At 40.0% G+C, this 20,945-nt stretch overlaps 1 protein-coding gene across 1 annotated transcript in view; it reads right to left on the bottom strand.

The window, feature by feature from the left end:
• The window catches only part of myo10 (myosin X), a 163,300-nt gene extending 143,956 nt beyond the window's left edge, over positions 1 to 19,344 (bottom strand). The window contains exon 1 of the mRNA XM_087831244.1: positions 18,909 to 19,344. Coding sequence (XP_087687370.1) covers positions 18,909 to 18,929 — 21 coding nt within the window. The 5' untranslated portion in view covers positions 18,930 to 19,344. The remainder of the gene's footprint in view (positions 1 to 18,908) is intronic.
• Positions 19,345 to 20,945: the final 1,601 nt, after the last annotated feature.

Genomic DNA, 20,945 nt, shown 5'->3' with positions numbered 1-20,945 from the left:
TCTTTGTCTCAGCATCTTAGCTTGGTGAGCATGAGAAAGGCCTTATTCTGGGACATGCTTCAAGCCTCGGAGCTTTTAACTTCCTCTAATGACTTTATGGCTTTTTTGGAAAAGTGTCAAGTAACTGAGTGCACTCACAAAGACAATCTATGATTCTGGCGGCTTGGATGGAGAAAAAGTGGGTTAAGTGGCCTAGCGAGGAATGAATTAGAGAAGAATTGCTTTGCAGGGTAAACAAACTTCAGGGCTCTGTTTTATCACAGCAGACCCGAGAGTGTGTTTAAATCATCGTGTTTCACATAGTGTAATGGGGATATTTTTCAGGCTGAATATAACTCAAGAGATCTGCGAACAAAGGTAGACAAACACCGACTCTCTGCTACTTATGGCGCAAGTGCACACTGAAAATGGGTGCAGTCTATTGCCAAAGACAAAAAGAGAAGGGAGCTTTTCATTCATTACAAACAAATAAGAGCTAACCTTTAAAGTGTGAATAAAAACTGTTTGCCAGGCCTGTAAACTGATTAAAATTCTTTAAGTCTTCTTTGTAAGACTCAAAGATGAGAGAGAAGAAAAAGGACAGAGAAGGGCTTCAACGTCTCAAGGCAAAAGAGAATGAGCTTAAAGCCAAATGACAGTGTTTGTTTCATTCAGGAATCATTTGAAACCATGTCTGGAGCTGAAGGCATCCAGAGTTTAAACCAGCAAAAACAAACAGTTCATTCTCCCATCAGCACTTTTCACGCCAAACCAGACCAAAAAAAAAAAAAAAGGCTAATTGAGGACTATCAAGCAGCACTGCTGCAAACCAGTTCTTTGAACTTCTTCTTCCATCACTAACCTCAGTAAACACCAACTTAAGTACTTTAAGAGGAGACGCAATCTCATCTCACTGTGCACTCAATTGTTTCTGACCATGGTTGTCAAAAACCAGAAGAAAGATATCAGTGATTAAGAGATTCTCAATTTTGGCTCATCGTCACGACTATATTCTAGCAAGTAAATTGTCAATAAACTGGCTTATTTATTTATTTAGCACTTTTCAACTTATACTGAGAACTCAACATGGTTCTTCACTACAAGCCACATATCCCTGTTCAAACATACGATACACAAAATTCACGGTTCGATACTTTGGTGTCCCGGTTCGATATTTTTTCGATACAAAAAAAAAATGTTCATGCCTTTTTGTCATTTATTAAAATTATAAATATATATTTTAACTGAAAAGTACAGTTTTTAAATTTAATGTTGCTGAAACAACAAAGTAATAATAAAAATAAATCTGATGGAGAAATCACTCATCTTTGGAAAAGAGAGTTTATTACAGAGAAATGGCTCTTTCCAAAATAAAAGCTATACTATACGCTTCTTCTGGGCTATATTCTCAGCAGCATATTAAACATATCAGGTCCCCATAAGGAGAATCATGTGCTAACGGCTGTCTAAATGACTCGGGTAAAGTTTGTAGCATGCGTGCTTGTTGTTTTTGTCTGCTTCCACTTGTCTTTGCACTAGGATGATGTCGGAGTAAATGTGCAGTCATATTCGTTGTGTTCCCACTAGTGCCGTCAGCGTTAATCTGAAATGACGTTAACGCCACAACACGGCAAATCTCCATTAACGAGCTACCGCGGATCGCCCCGTGTGTGGGGCTGGACGGCCAACACGTTAACGAGCTAACTGCGCTAACGCACTAGTTCCCACCAATGTAATTGAGCATTGCGTGGCACATCCAACATACTGTTTTACTTTAGTCCATGACATGCTTACCTTCAAGGTCATACGTCACATGAAAACCAAAATAGTTCCAAACGCCACATCTGAATGAGGGTGGGGGAGGTTCAATTTGCCATGTTGCAAAAAGAGCTTAGCTTCTGTCTGCTAGCTTGCACTGCGCTCAGTGAATCTGCGCTCGACTACTCCGCCTAGGCTGCACTGTCGAGCGCAGATCCACTGAGCGCTCAACACAGACAGCATCGTCAGAAGAAAAGTTGATAAAATAAATTAAAAATTTTGTATTGTTCGATACATATGCGTACCGAACCGAAAGCACTGTATCAAACGGTTCAATATCAATACAAGTATAGTTGCACCCCTAGTATTTACATATAACAACTTATTCTTTAAGGTATTTTATAAAGTTTTTTTTTAACCTAACACATTCAGAGATGCATCAGGGACAATTTGGGGTTCTGACTACTGACTAAGGACTATAGAAGTCAGGGGTCGTACCAAACACCCGCTCTATCCTTGTGGCCACTAGAAGGTAGAGTCAGGTGCTACTATATTGAGGATTTCAATTTACTGAATATTTATTTATTTATTCTCAAGGAGGTGGATGCAAATTTAGCAAAATAAGAAATCATGCAAAAGAAAACAAAATGAAAAAAATTATGTGGCAAGAGACTGCCAACTGGTTTTCCCCCAACATTAACAAAGGTGCTTTTGCACATTCTAATCCCAGATTCAAACCATCTCGGCTCATCTAGGCTCTTGCCCAAAAGCAGTTCATCAAAAAAATGTCTCTGTACTTGCCACAGACCACACCACTATACATGTTCAGGGGCTGGAAGATGTCGACTTCTCTGGAAACATTATTTTGGAGATTTTATGCACCACATCAGCATCTTGAACCTTCCAACTTCCTCTTTCCTGACATCATTCCTGGCTGTCAAAATGAAACATTAAACACAAGACAGACTGATAGGGACTAGAGCGTGGCGGGCAGATGAACATCTCTTTTAGCTGCTGTTGCTCAATAAGATTTTATTCAGAGGAAGTGAGACAAATCTGTTCAGTGATTCATGTGCTTAGTTACAGATGCAAAGAACCATCATTTACTGCTCACCAAAGGGAAAAAATCTAAATATGACAGATAACTATCTTCAGTAATGAGACATGTGGGTATTTGAGATTAGATAAAACGTTGTCCTACTCAGACTTCAGACACGTCAAGTCTTGAATTCAACCGATCTGTTGAATTAGTTTCATTTTTCTTGTAAATTCCCCTTCAGAGCTGAACTCCATAAACTGATAAAGATAATCAAAAGCTACATGACACATTCACATTCCCAGGGTGTAACGTGGTGCTGTTCTGTCAAACCTGTGGAGAAGACCGCCATGATGCACTGGGTGGAGAATCTCAGGTTTTACTCCAAACTCAGTACATACTGACATTTGTAACTTGCTGTCACTTTTAAATGGATTGGGTAGCTTTTATTTTCGATTGTACAGGGTTTGAAAAGGCTCCATTAGAACCCAAATCTTCTTCTAAACATAACCAAGTAATTTTGGTGCCTTGTGCCACTGTTGTAGCTTCTGTGTCCACGAGCATGCAAGGTTGTTCTTTTCACATAAATTCAATAATTTGAGGCTTTGCATAGACCAGTGGTTCTTAACCTGGGTTCGATCGAACCCTAGGGGTTCGGTGAGTTGGTCTCAGGGGTTTGGGCAGAGCCTCCGCCGTGACATGCACGGCTCATTTTGTGCACCAGTAAAAAACATATCTACGTCTTGAATTTGAAAAAAATCATATTTTATTTTTCACTAAAGAGGGGTTCAGTGAATTCCCATATGAAACTGGTGGGGTTCGGTACCTCCAACAAGGTTAAGAACCACTAGCATAGACGTTTGTTAGCCAGTCAATTTGTTGTGGCCACTAAAGTGTCAGGGTACCAACTGAAAGGTTGGTGGTTGGATTCCACCAATTGTATACATGTTAGAAGAACTTTGACTCTCATGTACAGTAGAAAAACACTTTTTTAAGAACCAGTTCATTTAAATCTAACCAGTGAGTAAATGTTAAAATAAGAACCATGTAAAAATCAGCAGAAAAACCAACAAATGAAACATGTACTACACCATCCCGACTGACCAACTTGTGAATTACTATCACTCTATATGCAGATTTTGTAGCTTTTTGTAACTAATATGGCCAATTATCGGCTGGTGCATCCAGTTACAGAGGTAAAAAAAACATCTTGTGGTTACTTCTGCAACACCAGTAGCATCTAGCAGAACATCAATATTTGGCACCCAAGGATAGGCCATGTAGTAGAAACGTAATCAAGGTAAAGTAGGAGCTTAAAATCTTTATTTTTAGACAATACTTCAACATCATTGTGTCACGCATTCTGTTCACATATGAATCTTAAAAATATCCTTTGTGAGAGTCCTCAGGCCTCTCCCTCCTCATCCCATCAATGAGAATATGCATACTTAATTGCTGCTTACGTACAAAGCAAAACAGCATGGTAAGTAGTAAATGGACTGATTCTTATATATTGATTTTCAAATCTGAGGATTCAAAGCGCTTTATACAACATTCCTCATTCACCAAAACACCCATTCATACAAACACTTTTTCTGTGCTTAAGCGCTTCCTATCTAACATTCACACGCAGTCATACTCGGACGGATGCATCAGAGAGCAACTTGGGGTTAGTATCTTGCCCAAGGATATTTAGCGTGCAGGCGGGGCTCAAATCACCAACCTTCCGGTTAGTAGACGACTTGCTCTACCGCCTGAGCTACAGCCGCCCCGGAGCATACTATAAGTATATTAATAGAAAAGTTATCTTGACCACTCAAGCTGCAAATATCCCTTAATGGCCTGGAAGAATCAGCAGTAAATATGAGGTCGAAGGAAAGAGCTACTTTGATTGCCTTTTAGACTCCTGTAGCATAGGGGGGGGGGGGGGAAAGAAAGAAATCAATCACATCAAATGAGATCCTTAAAACGATGCAACTTCTTAGTCTTCTCTAACAGAGCAAATAAGAATAACGTGATGTTCCAGAACTCGGAGTAGCCTCCGAGGAGTGGACCTGCACTCTCACAAGGTAACAGGATCGCATGAGAACAAGCCAATTAGTGGAAATGGATGTTTGGCTTTTCGGGTTGCGCCTAGCTTCTAACTTGTGTGGTGTTGTGTGCGAGTGTGTTTGCATGGATGGGGTTTCCAGGAAGCTGCATTCAGCACAGTGCAGGATCAGATAACCCTCCTCCTACTTCTCTCTCAGATCTGATCTTAAACAGAACCGTGTTTATAAAAGATGTCCGAGACAATAACCAACATCCGACTAAAAGAAACAATTACAACATTCAGAAAATCAAAATCTTTCAAACAATTTAAATCAGGGGATTTTTATTTTTTACAAGTCCAGTTTAATGTTCTGGTGATTAAATCTTATGCAAGGTTCAATGCATCTGCAAAAGGCTGAAAGGCTTGCTTCGAAGCACTCAAGTTAATGGAAAGCTCCAATATCTTTATGTGCAAAATGTTGTCAACTGTCATTAGAAAACAAGTTTGTGAAGTGAATTTATCTGAGTTGTATCTTCTTCCACAATTGAGAGCTGTCAAACTGATGAACTAGAGTTGTCTTTGGTGATGTAGTTAATTTACTAAAGAGAGGAAAGTGTCAGCCACTGGTCCTCCCCATAGAGAGGGAGAAACGTGATATTCCTTGGGACTGAAAGTGTTTCCTGAAGGTAATCGCTGTGTTTCGGCTGGTTGTAAACATGCAAGGACACGGTGATAGTGAGAAGCAATATAAACTGAGTTCAACACCTGCATTCCCTCGTGACTCAACATAATGGGCCAATCACAAACTGAAGGGGATGTAATTTTAGAGTAACTGTCAGATCCAGCTCCAAGATGTCGAAGGAGGTGGTTCTCTGAGAGCCACAAAACCCAAACTAATGAATAGTTCAGACTGTTCCCGTCACAGTCACAGCAACATGGGGATAACTCATCAGGCTTTAGATCAGCCTTTAAAAGTGATTCTTTAAGGAACTGATCTTGCCCCTCTTACACTCTTGCGGCGCCAGTCTACATTTTTATATTTGCAAGGGTCGTGATGCGTTTGGACCATTGATGGCTTTTGCCTGACAAAACTACAGTCAGAGGAGGTTTCCTCATTATGGGAATACTCTGACCTCGTTTGAACCCTGATCATATCTGTCCATGTTTCTGTTTCTGTATCCTGTCTGAAATGTGAAGTTTAAATAAGAAAAAGGTTTGACAACCATATTTTATCAGCCCCCCTCTGAAAAAAAGGCAAAAAATTAACAAAAGCACAATAACAGAAATTCAAATTCAAATGTCCAACAAGTCGAAATAAAGAAAAAGAAGAGGACGAATACAACAGAAATGTTATCCTAGACAAGTGAACATTGTGAGTCATCTGCTCAAAGATGTTCTTTTTTACTTTATTTGCATTTAATTATTTTTTTTTTTCCATCCAAGAAAGCTGGAGTGCATTTAAAATTACCTTGTCACATTCAACATGCAGCTTGCTCTAATCTCCAACACAAATTTCTGACCTTTGAAGGGCTGAAGGCAAACCACACGCTGACATGTATGACCAAACCCTGTCTCCAGACGTGCCTTCCTTTGAGCCCATTGGTTTTAATCCTTGCTGGAGATGTTTCCATTAAATTATTACAACCATTTCTGAGCGTGGTGATGTGTAAGCCCTGTAGCGCTATGTGCAATAATAAAAGTGCGACATGCCTTTAGGTATGTGCAAATCCTAATCAAACAACATCAAAACGTTATTCGCCTACTTAACCTGTCAGGTGTGTATTTGAGTGGCTCGCAGTGACAGGTGAGACAAACACAAAGCCAGCATACGTACATAAAACACAAATTCTGACTCGTCCTTGTAAAGCATCACTCCTATACTGCATGACATATTTGCTAATATCATGTTTTGCTTGGCATTTATTCTGAAGTTATTCTGAATCAAGCAAGTTAAAGATATTTAATTTCAAAATTAAGAAATAATTATCCTTGTAGTATCTTTACCACTGCAGAATTTCTAACTTGCATTTGACTTTTAGGATTTATTTGAAATTGATTTGGTAATTTAAATAAAACCAGATGAGAAACTCTATATGAACAAAAAACCCCCCCAGACTTTTATACTTGGATACTGATTTATGAAATAAATAACAGATGGTGTAGATCTGAAAGGCAGTGAAAAGATCTAAAATACCCTCAGCTTTCCGTGCCTCCTTCTGCAGCACAGTGACGCTGCAACACTGAAAAAAGTCAAAAGGGGTCAGATCTACTGTCGTCCATTCCTGGTTTTAATTGACCATTTCACCAGCAGGAAACCACGACTCAGCAGGACACTGAGGGATTAGTGTCAACAGATCATCTCAGACTAAAACCCATTTTACTGCTTTTTTTTTTTCTTAAAATATTGCTTCTACAGCCACTCAACCAAGAAATGACCTCTCATGCAGAGATGTGCAGGTTCCTGCGTAGCTGCAAAGCTGTACAGTAAGTCTGTACATGAGGTTAATGTAAAGGTGTGTAGACATGTTACACCAGAGGAGTGATGGTTTTTAACATTAACTTAAAGGAGTTTGATTTATTACACCATGATGGGGTCATAAAGAGGTCAGGTGACAGAAAATCCTTAAGTTGAAACTAAATCTGCGTACAGATGGTACCTCGATGGCTCGGTTGTATTAGTTGGAAAAAAAACTTGAGGTTGGCTCCAAAAGAGAGCCAGGTGCCCCACATGTTAATAACATCTTTAGAGTCTGATACAAAAATGGTTTTTAGTAATAGTTGTAATAGTTTCCCCTTCATAACAACTGTACTGTGGTAGTTTTGTTATAACTCACATGTTTATGTTGTGTTAAGGCTTAAAGTTTAGATTAGCAGTCTTATGTAGCCACTAGCTAAGCTATGCTTAGCTAGTGGCTACATAAGACTGCTAAGTAGCTAACTAGCTAGCTAAGCTATGTTTAGCTAGTGGCTGCACTAACTAACTCAAGTCACTTGGAAGTCGTAATTTCTGAAGTCAGAGCAGCCCCACCAAGTCCAAGTTAATAACCCAAGATGGGAGCACTGAAAGTAAACAAGAGTAAAACTAGAACTTTTAGTTTGTATTTGTGACTCATTAAATGAGCCATTCACAGAACACTGAGCAGGCTCCATCCATGACCATGCTGCAGCAATGTTTTTAAGCAAAAAAAAAATTGCTCCGTTCTGGTGATGAGTGCATCGCTCTATTGTGCTAAGAAGCTACATAAATCATGTTTTTCCTGCTTTAATATTGAAACATAATCAACTTTGGAGCGACGTCACTCTTCTTCCGACCTCTGAGATCAGGAAAACAGCAACTGAAATAACTCTGAATGGTGTTTGTGCAGCTAGTCCTTTATTGAAAATTTTAAAAATTGTCATCATTTAAAAAATAGTTTGAGTGAAAAACTTTATAAGTTAACACTTACTATTATTGCACCAAGTCCACAAACCAAAGGCTGTGAAAATGTCGGCTAAGTACACCCATATGGAAAAGAAATAGTAAAAACTTATAAAAGACTTGCATAAGATGTGGCCTACTTCATATAGTGAATCATATCAGGCTTATATGATTTACTCATGAAAGTGGCCACTTTCTCATTACTTTCATATATTGTTTTTAGTAAGTATCCAAAACATACAAGTTTCATTATATCATTTTTCAAGGGATCTTATATCTGTTTTCACTCTTGTATGCTTTTCATACAAAGATACAAACTTTATAAGATATATATATATATATATATCTTTTCCACATGGGCATATTTTCCAAATAGTTTAGACATTTTTGGGTAATATTTAAATTAAAATTTAAGGATTTAAGAAAAACAGATGCAAACAGCTTATTTGAAATGACCCAACATGACGATCAGTTCAATAAATATTGACAGTGCACACGATAACTTCAGCTTTATCCTTCAACGTCACCTAAGCGCATTTTATTGACTGTTAGAGAGAAAGTGATTATGTAAGTTTCATGTTATTGGGGTGGTTTAAATTGTAGTTATTTCACCAATTATAATACCAGGATTTTTTCCCCCAGCAGTGTTAATGTACAGATAAAAATCACAATGAATTGAGCTGCGCAAACCTCTGTGCACAATGTTCCATGAAAACACACATGTGGAGGAAGCTGGACTGAGGGAGCGGTTAGGAAGCGTTAGGATCCAGAGGAATGTTTAGAAATATCCGGCAGGAAGTCAAGACTTAACAGAAAGCCAGAAGAGAAAAGAGGAGGATCGAGCAACGAGTGAGGAAGGTGAAGAAACCGAACAGGAATGATGTTTCTGTTCCAGTTTGTGTCTGGATATTGGGCACTTTTAACACTGCACTCTGCACCTCGGGATTTTGACCAAAATCTTCTGCTTCTTTAATTTTGTGGGCTCATTTTGTTGACAAAGATCTTTGACAAGAGGCAAAGAAAACCTGCAGCATGCACATCTGAATCATTGCCTTTATTAGTGAATAAAATTGGGTGACTATTTATTTTTGAATTGGTGAACAATACAGAAGGTTCTGAATTATTTTAGTGATCATTTCCAGAAAAAGGAAAAGTGATTGTTTACCAGCAGGTTTGACTTTAAGTGTGGACTAAGTCCAAGTATGTGTTTAGTCGTTTAAATGGTGAGCCGTTTAAAATGATGACATCATACTGTTGATCTAAGATAGCATGGTAAAAGCTTCCTTTGTCTACTTTGTAACTCATGAAGGCTCACCACGGTGGGCAGATCCACAAATCTGACTTGGCAGATTTTTAGCCAGATGCCCTTCTTGACGTAAACCCTTGGGATTTGCGTCACCTTCCAGTCTTAAACCCGGGGATCTTTCACGTTTTAGACAAATGTGTTAACCACTATACTATGAAGCCACTAAAGCAGGGGTGGGGCAACCCACGGCCTGGTGTCCTGCAGGTTTTAGATGTGCTGTTGATCCAACACAGCTGATTTAAATGGCTAAACTACCTCCTCAACAGGTCTTGAAGTTCTCCAGAGTCCTGGTAATGAACTAATCATTTGATTCAGGTGTGTTGACAAAGGGTGAGATCTAAAACCTGCAGGACACCGGCCCTCGAGGCCTGGAGTTCCCCACCCCTGCTTCACAATGCATTTTATCAACCACACCCTTAAACCAAATTCCATTTCTCTGCAACAATAAATAAATAAATAATAAGAAGCCCACTTGTTTCATTTCATGATTCAAGTTCTGCATGCATTCTCTCAGATAGAATAACAGCTGTCAATGTTCTTAAATAGCTTAAAGGAGATTAAAGAGTTTATGAAATTAAAAAAAATAAAAACAAAGACAACCTCAGTGCTAATCCTTGAATCCTAATCCTTCATCTGATGCGTTTGCAGTCGAAACATGTGTGAGATCAGCCTGCACCTCATCCTTGTCTGAACCACACAAAGACTAACGTCATGTCAACCATGAGGTTCTCTTGATAACAATAACACAGACATACATGTACACAGCTGCTACAGTGGCATCTAGATCACTGATTAACCTACAAACTGAGACAAGAAGCAAATATGAGGAAACAGGGCAGCGTTTAGAGCGTTTCCAAGTCCTAAATGTCTCATCTTCAAGGAACCAATCCCTCACACGTGAATGACCAATGTGATCACACAGGAAGAGTCTGGATCAGCTATGTTGGTGCTTTCAACTTTTTTTGTGAAAAAAGTTGAGTGTTTATGTCTCTGCATCGCTTCCAAGATAACTCAGAAAGGTCTGAATACTGACAAAAATCATACACTGAATATGAAGCCGGCTCATCTGTGACAGAAATGCACAACTGAGGCTGGAAGACACCGAAATAAGCAGCTGACCAGAGATGATTAACTGAAAAACAATTACAAAACTGCTTGCATCAGTTTCGTTTTATGAATTCAACTTTATGGCAATTTTCACCAACTTTGATTGTTATTACATCATTTGGGGGTGGCTGTGATTCAGGAGGAAGAGTAGGGCATGCACTAACTGAAAGGTTGAGTGTTCGATCGCTGGCTGCTTCAATCTGCATGCCAAATAATCTTGGACAAGATAATAACCCCAAGTTGTTTTCTGATGGATCCATCGGAGCGTGAATGTATCTGAATGTCAGATAGGAAACACTTATACACAGAAAGAAATGCTTGTGAATTAAGCAAGTTGCATAGAGCACTTTCACTGCCCAGGTACAGTAGGAACCAGAGGTGGGACCAAGTCATTGTTTTGCAAGTCTCAAGTAAGTCTCAAGTCTTTATCCTCAAGTCACAAGTCAAGTCTCAAGTCTTTATCCTCAAGTCTCAAGTCACTGGTTTAAAAGTCTGAGTAAAGTCACAAGTCTGAAACTTTGAATTTCAAGTCCTTTCGAGTCTTTAAAAAAAAAAAAGAATGTCGCAGTTATATGCTAAATGTAAATGTTAGACCATGTGATTTTTAAATCTGTGTTTTTCTCAACACATGACGAAATAGTGAACTTGCAATTGAAATTGAAATTGCACCTCTATAAAATGAAGCTCAATTAAACTTCGCTCCAAGAATAATTTTCACCAACAATTCTGAGATAAGCTGCATGTTACTCTTGGATGCACTCGTAGGACCGGCTTTAAAATAGCATGACAAAAATATCACACACATTAAAGTTAGTTGACATCACAAAGTTAGATGAAGTCAGCTATCTCATCGTAGCAAAAGAGAAGCACCAACTTCAACTGTCGGACAAAGTTGGAAGTTGTTCCATCTCTGTCTGTGATTCTCTACTTGCATGTTTTGCATATTGCATTTAGTTTTTTTTGTTGACTACTTCATAGTTTATGTACCTGAAAAAAATAATTCCTTGCAGCATTTTTGAGCGTTTTTTTTTTCTTCTTAAAAAATCTGGCTAATTTGATTGGCTGTGCTACAGCTCACGCACACATATGTACGGAGTGTGGTTGGAATAAATGAATGAATGAATTGAATTAATGCTGCACACTTTCTATATAATATGCATGTTAAATTTTAGATTTGGGGTGAAATATCAAGTCTTTTCAAGTAAACCGGTTCAAGTCCAATTCAAGTCCCAGGTCACTGGTGTAAAAGTCCAAGTCACAAGTCTTAGAACATTTTTTCAAGTCAAATCTAAAGTCATAAAATTAATGACTCGAGTCCAAGTCATGTGACTCGAGTCCAAGTCATGTGACTCGAGTCCACACTTCTGGTACGAACCACTATAAATAAAGGCTTAATCAATCCTGAACTTTATTGCTGATCCATTTTCCATGTTTTCTTCCATTTTCATATCCATGATGTTTAAACGTTTCAGTTATTAGTATCTCACTAAAAGGTTCCCCTTGTGCTGAGCTAAAACGAACCCCAAAAACAGGGTTTTAAGAACTCTGATTGTCTCGTGTTCCTGCAGAGCGGCGATGTAAAGAAATGGGAACTTTTAAAGAAAGTTATGAGCACCATAAAAAAAAAAAAAAAAAAAGTTCCCACCGTCCAAAAGCGCCCGTTGATATGCTTTTTGTTGCTCCACCAGCCTGCTGAGCCGCTCATTAAAATGATCAGCTTAAATGAAAGTTTTGGAACGGACTCACGGCTGCAGTCGGTGGAGGGAATAAAAATAAACAGGTTTCCTGTCTGGGCCCGGGTCTGAAACTGCAAGCCTGAGACTGTTTGATTTCCCACAGTCGCTGCTGCCCCTCTGCCCTGCATGCAGTCAGTTGAGAGCAGTGAAACCAGTTTAGGATCGGGTGCAGGCGCCTCTGGCTCGTATCCAGAGTGTTTGCCGGCTTGAGAAGGTGTTATTTTAGCAGGAGGGTAAAAAGGACTGTGAGCCAGAGCTCGACTCTTTTCTTTTTTCCTCAAAATGACGTAGGAAACAGGACACCAGCCCTCTTTAAATATTGTATATGTGACTGTGGAAAAGAATATTTTTTGTTCCACATAAACACAATTAGACGACTACAGACATGGTAGCGAGACACTGATAGTTTGGCTTCAGCTCTAAACAGAAACATTTACACTAGAAATATGTGAAGTTTCATGTTTATCTGGTTAAATCTCAGCTTTGATGTTTGCATATATGATATGTTAGTGCCACAACATATCATATATTGAACACCAGTGGCGGTCCTAGCCTATTTGGCGCCCTGGGCGAAGACTCCCTCTGGCGCTGGCATGATGTCGGGGCAGCATGAGTACGAGCAATATTTTTTTTTGCCGATGCCCGTGATGCCACCCCCCACCACGATGCCGCCCCGGGCAACCGCCCGTATCTAAAACTGCTACTGTTGAACACTATGCTCCTACCCTCCATATTGAGTCATAACCATCTCCATTATAATCAATAAGGGATATTAAAAACATCATTTATCCCAAAGTAAGTAAATCTTTCGGCTTTTCATCTACGTTCCAGGGCGAGCGAGCTAAATGACATTATATTGGTGTCCACATACTTCTGGTGATGAACACTGCTGGGGGGGACTGTGGGGATGAGTCACTCTTGAACTCTTCAAACTCTGACTGGTCACTTGTTAAGATGACCTGAAGAAACTCCTGCAGACCGAGCAGGAATTCAGCTGTATGTATAACAGCTGTCTGACATGAACAACATGAGGGGGGGGGACAAAATGACAAATCTGCAAGCTGTTTAAATTCCTTGCAGTTCCTTCTGCTCCACAAGTGTCAAGTTTCAGCTTTAATAAGCAGCGGAGAAACGGAGGGAGGGAGAAGAAGCAGTTTGACCCTTCTGCTTGAAATGATCATTAAAATGGAGCAGTATAAAATGGGCGGGGCCTCCGCTTGTTGTGGTGAGCCTATTAATGTCTATGATTGAGCTGTTACTTTTTATGGTTTTAATGGGAAATGCAGGCAGCTGAGGCTGCTGGGAGGAGAAGAAATAAAAGAGGCTCAAAGAATGAAAAGCTTTGCACGTTTTTCAGGGCTCGTTTGGAATCTAGAGGAGCAGGTTAACGAGTACAGGGACCCGAGTGTCACGGGTTTGTTTTGGAGGCATGTTGGTCCATGTGACTTTCGCACAATACCGAAGGAAAATCTTTCAGCAGAGTTTAAACTTTGTCTCCGACTCTGAGCTCAGACTGCAAAGATGCAGCCGCCCCTAATGGCTCGTGTGTCCTTCAGAGTTCCAACAAAGCAGCAGGTAAATGCAACAGAGCTCTGCCAACATGGACGTTCATATATTCACATCAGTGATCTGTGCTGTGTGCAACACTCCAAAAGGGCGTGTAGTCAAATATAATAGTGTTAATCAGGAGAAGAAGCCCCTGAGTTACAGATGAGTTGTTCTAAATCAGCACTTCCTCAAACTACCTGCAGCTCACCACGTCGAAGCACTGGGGAATTTTTTTATGACGTGCATCTTAGGAAGTTTATTTTTATAAACTTAGCTAACTGAATGGTTGCAGCTTAACGGATCCAAGTAGCCCAATGTTCATTTTTAGCCAACAAATTTAGATTAAATCATTTATTCACCAGCTCAGTGAATCATTCATCGCTGCATGTGAACGAGGCTAACCACGCTTTGGAGCTGGTACACCCCTATATTACCGTCTCTTTATGCTACAAGTGGGAGATAAACGTGTTACGGTGGGTGGACAGAGGTATGCTAATTGCTTACAACCTGCCCATCCCCAACACTCTGTTGCAGCCTTTCTGGTGCAAACCCTGAACTTGAAGCCCAGTACATATACTGGTATTCAAAATTTAAACCACATGGACAAATAAAGTTGCTGTCTGCTTCCTGTCTCTTACAGTAAAGAGAGAAAACGTTTGCTTTAAAGCAGAAAAAGGCATAATTATACCTAAACAACGTGAGAAAATATGATTTCATGATTTGCTCTGATTGGTCTTTAAACATAAGCCATCGTTATTAAAAACAAAGTAACTCTGTACGTCTTGGACTTTATAGTACAAATTCTGGTAAATGTACAATCCTTCTATCATTGACTGACATCTGTTCTCTCTTTTTTTGCTGAATAAATTTACACTGCGATCACTGCAAACACACACCTGAGGCACAGCCGCCGTCTGATTGGTGGACAGGTGAGGCCCAGCTCTCTCCACGCCCACCAGTTCAAATAAAAACAAACCTTCTAACCGACTGAACTTAGTGACTTCATTGTGTCAACACACACCCGAACACATGCTGCAGTTCCTGCTACCACAGAAAAGAAAATGATCCTCCGCAGTTTATTGGATACAACAGAGCCGAACATTAGCCAATCACTGACAAGTCTGAATGAGATCTGCCTCATCCTGCCAATCACGACCCAAATAACACAAATGGATAAAGCTAAGCATGCAATCTGTCTGCTGGATTCAAAGAGGTTTTTCTGTGACAAATACAGAGCATTCGTAACATTAACCTTTGTAACTTTGTTCATCCTTAACACTAAAACGTAAGTGACCGCGTTACGCAGCCGTTTTCTATGTTTAGCAGCTTTTCTCCCCGTGAAACAAAAACCTGCCGAGTATATAAAACGACTCTGATCGCTGCTGGACTGGAAGACCGATTCCCGTTTCAAGAAAATGACCAAGTGATGAAAACGTGCCGTCTGGATTTGTGGTGAGGCTCTATTTATAGCGGCTGGACTGCGTCTGCTGCAGACTGTTTTGGCTGCAGCTCAGTAATTAGAGATGAGAAACCTCCCGCTGAAGGATGTGTCATTGTCAACGCATTCGTGTCTGTGACGTTCAGGACAATGTGCTCTTCTGTAGCTCGCAGGTATAACTTTGAATTGAAGTCAGGCTGGAGAAATCACTCCGAGCATTTCCACATGTGAAAATCTTTCAGGACTCGATGGAGAATATTGAATAAATCTACAAATTAGAAGAAATTTATCCTAACAGATGCGATGTTGACAGTGAGGTTTCTCTTCTTCGCACTCCTCCTCAAACACTTTGAACCACAGTCATCGTAAAGATGACAGCCATTAAGTGCTGAAACTAACACATTCTTTCAGTCTTTTGCATTTAACGCCGTCTCTTAAATGTGTCATTCTCCAGTTCAGCCTGTCAGCTGCTTCAACTCTTTGAACCTCACAAATACTCCACATAAAAGTCTCCCGTCTCCCCAGGAAGCCAAATAAGTTAATAATAATAGGATGAATCCTAACTAAGTGAATGGTCGCTGGCTTGTTTCAGCATAAATGTAAATAAAAATAAAATGGCGAGGCTAAAACAAACAGAAATCTGACAATTAAAGATGAAATATTCAGAAAATGTAGCTAAATGGTGGTTAGCAGTAGGGATGCACCGATACCGATACTGGTATCGGGGCCGATACCGATACTGGTATCGGGTATCGGGGCCGATACTGTAAAATGTGTGTGTACTCATACTCGTAAAAGTTAACCGATACCAACTTATTTCATTAATCAGAGGGTGGCTTGTCATTTCTGTTGTAGTTTTTTAGATTGGCCACTAGGGGGCCAATTATTATTTTATTTATTATTTATTTTATAATTTTTTTATATTTTATTATTTATTTAATAATAATTATTTTGTTTGTTTGTTTACAATATGGACACTCTGCAATAATTTAAAAGTTTATTTTATTCGCAAACCTAATTTGTATTTATTTTATTCCAAACAGAAGTGTTTATTTATTATTCTGAAAGCTCGAGACAGTGCCAATAGTTCAGTGATATTTTGTAAAATTATAATGTGGAGACTCTGCAATAATTTAACAGAAGTGCTTATTTTTCACTTGAAATTTTTTTGTGGTCATTTTTATTAAGATTTTATTTTTTATCGGCAGAGAATAAAATAAAACCTGTCTTCAAATTAATTGTATTTGTGTGTGTGGTAGAAGTATCATTTTTTGTACTCTGTATCGGCAAGTACTCAGATCCAAGTATCGGTATCGTATCGGTTTGAAAAAATTGGTATCGTTGCATCCCTAGTTAGCAGCGTTACCAGGTTCTCTCCAGCTCCCTCACTCAGTAACATATGGATGGGTTTAGGTTAACTGGTGATTCTAAAGGTGACCATTACCACAAAGCAAGACGATTCTGTAACCAGTGAATTTACTAATGGAGTTAATCAGGCATTCTAAAGAGGTTTTCAAAGACAGCCGGCTGAAGGTTCGATGCCCTTTATTAACAGCATGTCTTTGTCTGTCCGGTGACTGCGGGTCCCTCGTGTACACACAGCATAAATAAGAAACACTTCAGGTTCTTTCCCAGTTCACATTCCTCTCTTCTCAAACCGTTGGCCTCCGTATGAAACGACTGAAGCCGGTTTACTTCCTTGTCAAATGCCCTTTTCCTTGAAGACTGGGCTCTTTGTTTCAGCTGCGATTAGCTGGCAGATATACAGGCAGGCCGGCCGATATTTGAGACTATTGTGCGCGCCTGCCTGCTTCTGGCAATGAGAATTATTCCCCCTCAGACTTCCACAGAGAGCTGAACTGCTGGATGTAGCTCTGCGCACTCGTCATGAGGCCGGCTCGGCGTGGCAGTGTTTGTTTAACTCAGCCTCACACATGCACCTATGAGCTCAGCGAGTTCCATGACCTTTGGCCCTTCATACTGCCGGAAGGGAGACTGGAATTTCAAATTTTACAAGCACCAATGGGAAAGCAGGTGTTTTTTTGTTCGTTTTTTTTTTTTTTTCAAACCAGGAAGTAAAGCTTTTTAGAATTGTTCGCCAGCCTTTAACACCGCTACCTGAGAGAAACCAGTTTTAAATCACTTTCAGTGTCGTACGTTTGTTTGTTTGTTTGTTTGTTTTTCTGAGCAGGTCTGTTAGTGAAACCAACCGCAGTGATGACAGGTTGTTTTCCTGAGGGCTTCCAAAGGGAAAAAAGAGAAAGCATTGAGGTATGAGTCAGGGATGACTCAAGTGTTACCGCTGTTACCTGGCCCACGTCATCAGAGGAAAAGGTGTGATCGCTGATATTGCAAGCGTATCGCAATGAACATCTTTTAACCCTGAGTCACAGCTCATGCTGTCAGATGGTGGACTTACACAGTCAGAGTGCTTCAGGTAATCGAGAAAAACCACCTGACATACCCAACAGTGACGAGGGTGGCCCACATGACCAGGTAACAGAAGTCACAGTTAGATCCACAAATGTCAGGGAATTTCTACTCGTGTACTTCTGAAGCAAATGAAGCAAATTTACTTATTTGTTGTTAATATAATAATTACATTACTGCACAGTAAGGCTCAGCAGCTGATCACCGCTTACACAGAACATGACCATTCTTAACCTGGAGTGAAGACAACAGTCTGCACAAAGAACAAGAAGAGGCAGAAAGTAGGGCAGCAATCGGCGAGCTGCAACACTGATGTTTAGTATTGGAAAGCTTTCTTTTAATTTAAATTGTAATTATTGAAATATGTGTTTGATGAAGACTTTTACGTGTGTTTGAAAATGTTTTTTGCCGAATAAAAACCAGAAATAGTTGAGGAGTCCAAACTCTGCTGCACCATAACAGAGCAAAGTGACTGCTGCCATTAATGAAACCTCAGCGGTGGCTTACACTCAATAAGTTCAATCAGCTTTTAAGGCAGCAGCACAGGACTCGTGCTTCCAAACATCCTGAGCAAATTTCTGCATCTTGGCCTGTACAAAACTCCCCTTGGCCGCAGGTTTAGACTTCTATCAATATCTTTACAAGACCGTTTCTGCGGAAGGAAAGAAGAAAAGAGGTGCGGAAATACCAAAGGTCCACTGGGACCAGTCCAAACCCCCTCTGTCCCTGTGAGATCCGTGTTTTAATGATGTACGTTTGATATTCTTACAGGGATTTGGGAAAAGCGCGTTTAAAGAATCTAAAAAGTGCTTTATGGCATCTTTATGACATGAGCAGGAACTCCACTGGGTTTATTTTACGTTGCTCACCGTTTAATTTCCATTTTAAAGTATCCTATCTTACCATTACTCCTGGCACTCAGTAAGTTTATGCCTCATAGTATTTGCATCCTTTCAATAAAGCAAGATTTGGAGCCTAACATGAGCTGCACATGTTTGGAGAGGTTTCCTTGTTTTACAATTCTCCAAAAGTTTGCAGGACGAGAGGAAAAGTAACACTGCGAGCATATGGAAGATGTGCTGCATGAATGAAGCAGTTGCAGACTTGAGCGTCTTCTTACCTCCGTGAAGAAATTATCCATTGCCCGATTTATTTTAATCCCCGAGGATTTACTGTATGGCACCCGCGCGTCCGGTCAATCCAACTCATGTGTTGTTAGTGGGATCCAAACAAAAACCCAGAAAGAAGAAGGGCGGCGGATCCGAAAGCTTCAGTGCATCATCTTTCTCCTGAAAGTGTGCGGGCTGGAGGACGCTCTCAGCGTGGGTCAGTGTGGAGCTACAGTAGTAAGTTTACTCTTTTGTTTCCTGGGTTACTCATCCAGCACAGAGTCCTTTAAAGCAGATCTTTGGGGGCTTCTCCTGTTGGAGCTCTCCGCGCGTGTCCGGCTGTCACTTCTTGGTCCACGTGGTTCCGTGCGCACTTTGTTTGATCAACAGTGAAAATGTGGAGGAAACGCGACTAAACGACACGCCGGTCAAACTTTGGAGACTCTCTCTCGGCCAGCCAGTCACTCAGACCGGCGGACAATAATACTCAAGCTCCACCTCCAGCCCTTCCAGCACCTCCCTCCTTCTCCCACTACTGCTGCCCGCTGTCTCTCTGACTCCTCCTGCTGTCAACATGCAGAGTCCGGAGCTCAGAGACTGGAAGGTAAGAAAAGGCGCTGGAGCGCAGAAAGGCTGGAAACTGCTTCCATGTGGAGAAGGACTCACTTTTGGGGGCAGCCTCAAGTGGCCAATTGAGGAACTGCAGTTTTTTAAATATTTTTTTATTATATTTTTTTGCTTCAAAGATGATGTGATGTTATTCATATGATTGTTGGGTTTTTCTCTGTATTACTGTAGGGTCTACCTCACAATATAAAGCACCTTGAGGCGACTGTTGTTGTGATTTGGCGATATATAAATAAAATTGAATTGATGTGGCTTTGAATTGTACAACTGGATCAAACCTTTATTCAAATCCCCTCCTGCAGAAAAAGAATAAGATGCCATATCTTTCACCGGTCGATAACAACAGAAATACTTTCAAGTTGAATTTTAGTGAAATAAAACAAAGGCTTATAACTTAAGCAAACTCTGTTTTCCCCTCGTAAATCATTTTCCTTCATAGCTTAACTCTGCATTTTTCCACTGGTCATCCACCCATCCTGAAGGAACTCTGCACCTCACCACAGCAGGTGCATGCCACAGTTTGAAAGTCACTGGTATATATAATTAATTTTACTGCTGTGAGACACAGGGCCGGAGCCAGTGAGTAGCTCGAGGGGTGGCCATGGCCACAACAGACTAAAGTCAGTGCACCAATCACTGCTATGCAGGATTTAGAGGGCTTTGTTTGTGATTCTTTGCGTACGTATTTGTGTATGCAGATGTGTTTGGATGCAGTCCTTCAGACGACCAACAGCATGCAGAGAAGAAAAAACATCAATAAAATATAAGCTTATAACATTAGTGTGAGAAAAGAAGAATCACAGATTAAACAGGTTTCATTGGTCAGTTGATTTCACTTCAGCTCTTTGTTTTTATAACTTTGCTTTTCTGTTGGCTGAAGAACCAAAAACAGCACAAGCAAAAGTAGCCCACAGACCAGTTGGCTGTGATAGCGCCCCCTGGTGACAGTAAACAGTTGCAGTATATAGACTCAGTTTAACAGCGTAACCATCCATGTAATTAACTTGGACTTTATCACCAATAAAAACAATTAAGTTGAGCATTTTTCTGATTATGGTATACCCTATGGTACATTTCTACAAAGGAGTCATAAGAAATTTGTATAAAGCTGTAGCAAAAAATCTCAAAGTAAGTTTTTATATAAATGTGGCCACTGTGAAAACAGCAATATTAAATATTAAACTACATCTGAGAAACAGAAACTAAATAGAGTGTAAAATAACATCAGATGATAACATAAAATATTAATTTAATACACTAATACTCACCTGAATCAAATAATGTTTATAAAAATAAATGTAAAGTTTGTTTCTTTTAAAAAAGTAAAAATATTCATGTGCATATAAGAAATTATCTCACCTCAATATTAATGTGAGTTTTAGCCCGGTGTTCAAAACCCCCAGTATAATAATCACACCAAG

The sequence above is a fragment of the Neolamprologus brichardi genome, chromosome 18 (assembly GCF_056152115.1).
Source record: "Neolamprologus brichardi isolate AB-2024 chromosome 18, ASM5615211v1, whole genome shotgun sequence".
Taxonomy (NCBI): domain Eukaryota; kingdom Metazoa; phylum Chordata; class Actinopteri; order Cichliformes; family Cichlidae; genus Neolamprologus; species Neolamprologus brichardi.
Note: the sequence above shows the minus strand (reverse complement) of the source record. Positions and strands in the feature narration are given on the sequence as shown.